Below are 9,758 nucleotides of genomic sequence, written 5' to 3'. Positions count from 1 at the left end.
TAGACTTTGGTGTATTTGAATTACTTAAATGTATAATTTTTTTATTAATGTGGAGGAGATGGATTGTTTATAAATAGAGTTTGTGGAGTTAGAGATATTAATATTTGTTTACCTATATTTGAATATTAGCCTGGGACTTGGTTTGGGAAGTCCGGGGGGGTGGGATATAATATAATATTGTGTAATACTTGTGATGTTGGGTTTTTTTTGGAAAATAATAAAAATTTTATATTGAAAAAAAAGAAAAAAAAGAAATTGTAATACTTCAATTACAGTGGTACTTTGGTAGCTTTGTAACTCATCAAATTTGATACTCAACGCATTTTGACACACAAATTTTGTCCCGGTACTCATCATTTGTTTGGTACTCAACACACAAGCTAGAACTTGTTGGTGTCGGCTGTCTTGTGACTCACTAGATTATTCCTTATGGGAAACATTCATTTGATACTCATCATTTTTGGTACTAATTAATGGTGAGTACCGAGGTACCATTGTACATATTTCTAATAATGCATTAGTAATTTACAATGCTTGCTGTTACAGAACATTCTTTAGGCCAAATGAGCAATAGACAAATCCTGTCATAAATGTGTGTTGTTTCTCTGTTTTGAAAAAGGAGGAGGATATCAGAACTTAGATTGGGGGGGGGGGTTAATGCTGTGCATTTCTTCCATTTTCTCATCTGCCATTTACTCTGAAAGGGAAGCCTATATAGAAAACATAATCATCAGGTATAGAACTTTATTCATTATGCCTCCCCTTCCAATTGATCAACCTTCCGTGGACCTTCAGTCCTTCATGGTGCTGTTTTTAGGGTGGGTGGAGGAGTAGTCTTTTTCTAAATAAATGTTATGCTCCCCCAAACATCTGTGCTTTCTTCTTATGTGTGAGTTTTGATTGCATTTCACTCCTTGAGGACCACAAACACAGAAAACTCCTTCTAATCCAGATGATTCACTACCACTGCTGTGTGGGACAACATAGGCCAGTTACAGTTTTGTAACAACACCAACGATATAAAAGGAATCTACTCTGCCTAGCAGACCTGTCCTAGAAATGAACCCATTTCAGTGTTTACCTGGTGAGCTGGTACTACTGGGTGTACAGACATTGTCATCTAACCATGCATTCTGAACCAGGGCATCCTGCTTCTGGGGACCTTCAAGAGAACACATTAACTCCTGCACAAGAAAAATGGGAAAGGGTTTTAGAGGTCACTTAGTCTGTATCTGGAAGATTGCTTCTATGAAAGGGTGTAATAAAAGATCCCACACTGACCGCTTCGTTCTCCTCCTCCTCTGATGTTTCATTCTCTCTCACTCCACTACAACAGCTGCTCACATTAGATGAAGAACGGGACAGGGGCTGCATCACACAATATCCTGATGTCTGATTGGAGAGACCTCTGCTGAAGGAACACAAGCTCCAAAGAATCACAACCTTCAAGAGTCATTTGTCCATCCTAAAGATTAATCTTCCCTTCTGACAAAAGTCAGCCTATGTAGCATAGCAATCTGAATTACTGCTTCCTAATCCTCTAGTACACAGGTGTCAAACTCGCCGCGTCACATGACGTGTTGCAACGTATCCCAACTTTTTTCGCATTGCCAGAGCTGGGATGGGCGTGGCCTCTGTATGATGCAACCGGCCCACGGGTCGGCAGTTTGACACCCCTGCTCTAGTAGATTAAAGAAAGGTGTCTTCCCTAATAACACTGGCAGGTGCAATATTTTTTTATTCTGTGGAAATAATTTTAAATCATCCCGCCTGCCCATATATCTTTCAAATTCAACTCACTTGCTCTTCCTGTTAGGGAATTCTGGTGAACTAGGACTCGAGGAACCATCTGACTTGAGATCAAAGAAGGGTCCAGGACTCTCCAATACCTTCTGTATCCTTTCAGCCACATCTTTGCTAGAGAGAAAAGAATAACTGTTTATTACAGAGAAAAGAGCCCTTTTATGAGGTCTATGAGATTCATGACTAATTTTATGGATGTCCAGAAGTTCTAATCTTCAGAATAAAGGTTGCCCCTTTCCCAGAAATCCAACTACTTTTCATAATCTTGGGACCTCCACAATGTGAAACACAAAACACTAGCTACTCTATAACATCCCTCTTGGAATTTGTCAGATTCATTAATCTCTTATGGCTGCAGTGGAATATTGGCTAGCTGTAAAACAAAGTATTAATCTCTTGCACCTTTTTTTTTACTTCCAAAAGTGTCTCTGGCCCCAGTATGGTTTCTCAAGTAAATGAAAGGCTTTTGCAATTCAGTGTTTGTTCAGAAATGGATCCATTTGCCCAGTGGTGGGATTCAAATATGTGAACAACCGGTTCTCTGTGTGGATGCTGCTTCCGGAAGTCCATTCTGAGCCTGGGCAACAAAAAAAATAGCTACCGGTTCTGCCAAAGTGGTGCAAACTGGCTGAATCCCACCACTGCATTCACATGGGAAAAGGACAAAGATAAGCAGAGCTTATAGGGAGCACCTGGCTTCACGGTGGTAGTGGTGGTTAAGGCAAGTGGGAAGTAATACTCTGATAAATTAGTCCTTTGAAAGGGGTTAAATTTCCATAGCAACTATCGAGTGAATGAATAAGCCTCCCAGCTACCATTTTGCAAAAGCACTTCTAGTATGATAAAATTCTGATTGTGTCCACCAGAGCACAAAAGCTCTTGTTTTATTCTTTTTCAAAGTGTTTGAAAACGTCTTCATTACAATCACTTTCCCAGTTCATTGTAAAACATATGTCCCTAGAGTTGGGCTGAAAAATGTTGTTATGGCTGACAGCTTCACTGTTTTTTATGTCTCAGATGACCAAGGATTCATGGCAGTTATGTCCCAGCCCAGTTTTAGTTTAAAGAAAAATATTCATAGGGCCTTGCCCATATTGCATTTGTTTGGACTGCAATTGATCAATTGATTTACACAATGCATAATTCAAGTTTGAAGTTTGCTAGCGTGAGATGTGATGCTGGCTACCAGCTTGCCTGGTAAAAAAACAAAATAGTTGGACCCATTCATGGAAGTCATGGGGGACCAATGGCTATTAGCCTTGAGGGCAGTGTTACAGCCTCTGAAAGTCAGTTGCTCGAGAGGTGGGCTTCCTTCTGCAGGTGGTTAGCAATGAGAAACAGATTACTAAAGGTCTGATCGAGCAGGACTCTGCTTTGGTCTTTATTCCTATGTTGTTGGAACTCTTCAGCAGTTGTTTTGTGGGTAAGCTAATTATCTCTTTGATAAGAAAGACTGTGGAGACAGTATTCCCATCTCAGGAGACAGGCTGCAATGTTGCCTTTTCATATTGATTAAAAGTAAAGCAGCTGCAACACATGCTAAATTTAATTTAAACCAAATATGGCAAGGGAAACTAGCCCCTTTCCTTCAGTCAGAGTTCCTAACTTTCTTTGTAAGAAGAAAACAAGTTCCCTGAATTTTGCACTAAAGCAAGAAGACATTCTCCAGAAATGTTGTTTGGATCTCCCATCAAACCTAACATTAGCTGACGTTTCTTTCACTTTGCAAAAAAGTATATCATTCTTGCCACATCTGCTAGCACTGCAGGAACTAGTTCTACTTTGGGTCCTCCTCCTTATCCATTTTGAGCAGTTTTTGGACTTGATCCTAGATTAGCCTAGCAGGAAACTGGATTAACTTCATTCCCCCAAAACCATTGTGCGCCTACCAATGGCACCATGGCTATTGACGAGGCGGAGGCAAGGAAAGTGTGGAAGTGAACCACAAAGTCTCTGCTCAGCCACAGCCTGCTGTCCTCTGTCTCTTCCTTGGAGGAAGAGGAAACATTTAATCATCCTTCCTCAGTTTAAAAACTTGACCAATAATATCACTAAAGTAGAACTTGTATGTAAACTTTAACACCAAATTGCAATAGCATGACATTTTCAATATAATTACATTTGCAATACTTTAGCATGCTTTTGCAAAAACGTCTGTGTTGCTTTTATGACTGAATATCACTCCTTTTATTAAGTTTTTCTTTCTTGTGCTTTTATTCCATTTTCAGGATAGAAAGAAAGGGATTTTAGGTCTTATTTTTTTTTATTCTGAGGGGCTGAAGGGTATGGTAATAGTGGCACTGCTTCTGTAAATTATTTGTATACTGTAACAAGCTGAAAGGTTGGTGAGGAGCTTCTCAGAGTAATTAACAGTACTGTTCCAAAATAATTACTATTACAGACCATGTTCATCTGGTAATCAGACAAGGAGAAGCAGGTAAATTAGTTAGAAAAGAGTAAGCATCCTGTATGGATCAGGGTCATCATTATTTACAGATACAAGATTAATTGTTAATATGCCATACAACGGAAAGAATACACTAAGAATATGTCATTGTTCAGCTCTTCAAAAATTACTGGTTTGTACCTATATCTGTCTATCTAGACCAGGGGTAGGCAACCTCGGCTCTTTTATGACTCATGGACTTCAACTCCCAGAATTCCTGAGTCTTTCTTTTTTTTAAAACCTCATGTCAACCATGATATTTGTTCCTTCCTCTCTGCTTCTTTTCCCTTGAATCCTTCTCATCTCTCTATGGAGATTCTCTTCTCAACCTAGTGTTCTCTTAATCTACTTAAGCTAGATTCTGCAACCAAAAATTATGTTCTATGCCCAGTTCAGAACTTGAGTTTTCAATTGTTCAAGAAATTAACTGCTATGAAATTGTCCCATGAAAACATTAAGGTGCTTATCACAGAAATCACAGAACTGTTAGGAAAGTTATCCTGATAGATTCCAGGATGACACATCAGAAACAAAACAACTGATACACAGATGGAGAAAATGGAGTCAACAGGCTGCATGATAAACAAAGAGGAACACTCCAATTGGTTTTGATTAGCTAGTAGCTTTGGACAGAAGTGCTCTTGGAATAAATCAGAGCCCATGAGTCACAACAGTAGATTAAAAGTTACAGCTGAAATTGCTACTCCGTGACAAAGAAAATTACCTTTTAAGTGCACTAAAGACCTCTCGTGCCAAAAAGTTACATATAGACATACTAACCCCATATTTCAAAATTAGTGCCCTCCAGATATATATAGACTGCACCTCTCTTACATATTGGTTAAATGCCATGATAGCTAGGAATTCTGGCAGATGCAGTTCCACAGGGGTAGGCAACCTTGGCTCTTTTATGACTCATGGACTTCAACTCCCAGAATTCCTGAGCCAGCCCATGAGTCATAAAAGAGCCAAGGTTGCCTACCCCTGCACTAGACCTTGAGGGTACAAAGTTGGATTAACTCTTGCACCAAACACTGTTTTCTCCCCCTGCTCTATGTCTAGTCTTGCCATTCTTCCCGTGGTCCATACCTCTTTTCCTCTTGGATGTTCTCAATGCCAATGGCACTACTACGTCTCCCACTGAAGCGGCTGCCTCGATTGCGTGATGGGCTTCTCCCAGGCAGGGCAAAGGACTAGTGGAGAGGAAATGATAGAAAGGAAAAAAAGAGGAAGGAGGAGGAAAGAAATAGAAAAGCACGAGTTGGAACAGGAGCAAAAGATGGAGAACTAGATTTCCAGATCCTGCCTATACATTTAATGCTAACAAATCAATCTGTGCAGCATGCCAGACAGTATATATGACGTGGCGCTGTCAAACTTAGAAAGCTAGATAAGCTAATTCAATAGAGAAAAATGTAGAGTAAGAAAAGAAAAAGCAATACACTAAAAGCAATAAACTAGTAACTGCAGAGACAACAGTGAGAAATACTTTAGATATATAGAGTGATACTGGCACCAAGGCAGGAGAGACAATATAGATTGAAGGAGAAAGGAAAATAGAGGGGAAAGTATACAGAACCACAGTTTGAGTTTAAAGTAAGTCTCAACTACCATTAAAAATGATGGTCTAGTGTCATTCCCTTCCTGAATATCCAGAACTTCCCTCCTCCTTCAAAATAATCTTTTTGTTATATCACTGATAACAAGCAACACACATCTTGAACAGAATGTCAGTATCTACATGTCATTCTAGCATTTATTTTCTGTGCACATAATTTCTCCAAATGGAGCTTTCTTCTCCTGGCTTTCCTTCCAACAAGTAGTTTGGGACCTAGAAATCTACAGCTGTGGTCAGAGAAAGGAAGTAATTAGCATCTTGACATGGATTTGTAACTATGGATCTCAATGTCATCTTCAGGCTACAAATTAAAACTGTAATCCCCTGAGACGAGTGATTCCAATACCCAGAATTAATTGTAAACCGCAGCTTCACATGCGTACCCTGATCCAGATCTGCAAGTTCGGTGTTGGGAGAAAGGCTTGTTCTTCATTAACAGTGGACTGAGCCATGGTTGAATGGAAGAACATATGATTTGAAGACAGTAGATCCCAGCCAAAATCTCCCAAGCATATCTGTGGCCAAGTCAGACTAACTAATAATCCACGTATTTTCAAACAATAGTGACAACTCCATCCTAATTGCCCAGCTTGTCTATAGGAGGCTTTCTCCACATGCTTTCCATGCCTGTTAAACCAGAAATGTTCACTTGCATGCTTAGAATTCAACCTGAACTAGTTCAGTGCACATCAGCAAGTTTAATGCCTGATGAAAACTACCTCAAACAACCTTATCCTAGTTGCTCCTATTTCCTTCATTTGAGGCTGTCAAATAATCATGAAACAGGCTTTATTTGCTATATCCCCTATTAAATTATCCTTAATAAGAGCATGTAAAATTAAAGGTTCAGAAAACTGCCAAAACAGAGAGCAGGGGAAATACTATTCTATTTCATTTTTTAAGAATTTAAATATCATGGCATTCTTTTACTTGGGTCCTTCCCAACTTGCACCTAACCTGACATAAACATGCCCTGCAATCTCCTTAATTCCTGGAATGCCTCCGCAACATGGCCAGTCAAAAACACAATGAAATTGGCTGGCAATGAGAGGAAAGAGGGACTACGCAACAAAAATTGGGATGGGTGACAAGGATAGTAAATTTCATGCTTGCATGGATTACTGTTAATGGGTGGAAAACACTTCAGTTCAGCATCGGGGAAAAGTCTTTAGTTGAATTGGATGGAGAATTGAAAACATAATGTTTTGATAGAATTGGTTTTACACGGAAGTGCCATGAAGTCACAGTTTAGACTAAGGACATTAACATGAAATAATCCCCAAGAGTTCTATCTGGTTTCACACAAGAAATTATCTACAAGAAATCACTTAGCTTGGTCATGTGGGATTTTCAAGCTCCTTCATTTAAACATATTGTTGCTTACTAATTAAGCTTTGTTACTGAAGCCTCAAGGGACACTTTTAATTTTTTTTCCAGAATGTTCGATATTCTGACAACCATCAGTCTTCCAGAAAATATATATGACAACCTACTATCATGTACGAAGCCATTTACAGTTTCAAAGTTCCAGTGCTTTTCTTATACATCGTTGCCCATTTTGGGCCTTGGTTGAATTTCTCTCAACGATCATCTTTCTTGCACCAAGATCTTTTCCCAAAGCCCTCCTCTAAAGCTACTGGCATCTGAGGCTGGTAGGAAACAATCTGATGTCTTTTGGTGTTAGAATAAAAGCTTGTTATTTTTTTAGCCTTTAAAATATCTGGTGTATTTGTGACAGTTCAACCTTTGTTGACTTTTACCTTAGATTATCTCCCTATTGTCAAGTTCTTCCACTATACCACTTTTCACATTAATGGAGTGAGTCGGGTTCCAAAGACAGAGGACTATGACTGACAAATGAACACAGAGACATGAAAACAAATCCATATAGACATCTTAGGTATTTTTACGGAATTACAGCTACCAGCAATGAGCGCTGACAAGCAGCAGGTTTAGAGAAAAATGGGGAAGAAGAGGGCTGAAAGCATGCTAATTAGCCTGCCCAGCCCCTATCCCACAAAACCTTACCGCAGCAATAGCCTTGGGGCCCTCGGCGATACTTGGGTTGAGGGCAAGGCCTGCAGTAGCTGGGCGGCTGGGTAGAGTTGCTGGGGGCTGCTGCTGCTGCTGCTGTTTCCTCATGGCTATCCCCATAGTGTCCAGGCTCTGGCTACGGCCTCGGATCACCCGCTGGAGAGAAGGGCAACAGGGAAACAGACACAGAGACATTGACATACACACACAAGGAAAGCACAGAGAGTAGCAGAAATGCTGGTGGATAAGAACTGGGAGGCAAAAAAAACTAACCCTGGACTTCCTCTCAGTACTGGATCTCAGGCAAAGAAAGTTTTTTTTCCAATATCCAAGTGGACAGAATCTGCCCAAACTCTCCAAGGCTACAGTCTTCATTAAGAACTTTCTTGCTTTCCTCTAAGTGATACTGACCAGATACAATCATGATTCTCTAGCTTAACTCTTTCTTCTATTATATGAACCTTGAAGATATAAGCTGGGATACCAAATCTACATTATAGTACTGAAAGTAAGATGTAACCTCAAAAGAAATATGAATTCATTTTCTAGCTTTTAATGGATAGTTCTATCCAGGCTGGTCAGCTCGGACTTTGGAACAAGCAGCACTGTATAATGAAAAGCAGAGGAGCCACATATCCTGAATTCCTGAATGTAAGCATCAATTACTCCTTCTGATGCTCTGAATACTCACCCTGACATTTAACAACTTTCATGTCAAATTTAATATTTATCCTGAAGGTAATATTTATCCTGAAGGTTCTTATCTGAAAATGTCATCAATAAAAATTAAATTATCTTTTCTATGATACTACTTCCACTCCAGTTACTGAAAAAATAATTATTAATTTAATAAAGTAAAATGATGGTATATTGCATTATAAATCAAGATACTCATGATTTTCTCTTAATGGCATAAAAGAATAAAAGGGGTACTGGCTTCCATTGTGTTGGGAACAGTTTTACACATAACCACATCTCTTATCTTTCACTTTTTACTTCTGTAGGAAATGTATTTCTTTCAGCTATTCCACTGCTCTTCCACAAAAATTATATCATACCAGGCAACACTGCTTTCAGCCTATATTGAAACATCTTTCATTTCATTCAATTTTTGCAATATTGACAGTGTTAGTATTGAAGATATTATCTAGTTTGACTAATGGAACATCTGCAAGAAAACAACCCAGCTCAGGACCCCTCATTTCAACCCTGAGCTACAAATATTTTCCTCTGTTGAAACCATGACCTATTTTGACTTTGAGCCTTTCCTGCCCTCCCACATTCCTTCCTCTAACCCAGGGGTAGTCAACCTTGGCTCTTTTATGACTCGTGGACTTCAACTCCCAGAATTCCTGAGCCAGCAAAGCTGGCTCAGGAATTCTGGGAATTGAAGTCCACGAGTCATAAAAGAGCCAAGGTTGACTACCCCTGTTCTAACCCAAGTCCAGGTGACATGTTTTATATCTGTGTACTGCTCAGGCACAAAACAAGTTAAAGAATCAGAAATCCCACGTTATATGACTATAATTCAACCTTTCCTTAAAATGTTTTCAGGAAGTCAACTAGAAATTGCAAGCTTCCCAATACAAACTAGCACATCCTGGGGAATGTCCAAACTATGTACTATTCTGAGATCACATCTATACAATTTTGCCCCATTTTACAACCTTTCTTGCCACAGTTATTAAGTGAATCACTGCAGTTGTTCAGCTAGTAATGCGGTAGTTAAGTGAATCTTGGTTCCCCACTGACTTTGTTTGTCAGAAGGTCACAAAAGGTAATCACATGACCCTGGGACACTGCAATTGTCATAAATATGAGTCAGCTGCCAAGCATCTGAATTTTGGTCATGTGAGC

The 9,758-nt window shown here is 39.5% G+C and overlaps 1 protein-coding gene across 1 annotated transcript in view; it reads right to left on the bottom strand.

Annotated features, from left to right (window-relative positions):
• Positions 1-9,758, bottom strand: part of LOC107289970 (rap1 GTPase-activating protein 1-like) — a 48,619-nt gene that overhangs the window by 3,888 nt on the left and 34,973 nt on the right. Inside the window, exons 16-20 of the mRNA XM_029284653.1 lie at positions 7,896-8,057; positions 5,339-5,442; positions 1,801-1,917; positions 1,282-1,408; positions 1,082-1,184 (exon numbers count right to left, since the gene is read on the bottom strand). Coding sequence (XP_029140486.1) covers positions 1,082-1,184; positions 1,282-1,408; positions 1,801-1,917; positions 5,339-5,442; positions 7,896-8,057 — 613 coding nt within the window. The remainder of the gene's footprint in view (positions 1-1,081; positions 1,185-1,281; positions 1,409-1,800; positions 1,918-5,338; positions 5,443-7,895; positions 8,058-9,758) is intronic.

This window comes from Protobothrops mucrosquamatus, unplaced genomic scaffold (genome assembly GCF_001527695.2).
Source record: "Protobothrops mucrosquamatus isolate PMUCROS unplaced genomic scaffold, P.Mucros_1.0 scaffold791, whole genome shotgun sequence".
Taxonomy (NCBI): Eukaryota; Metazoa; Chordata; class Lepidosauria; order Squamata; family Viperidae; genus Protobothrops; species Protobothrops mucrosquamatus.
Note: the sequence above shows the minus strand (reverse complement) of the source record. Positions and strands in the feature narration are given on the sequence as shown.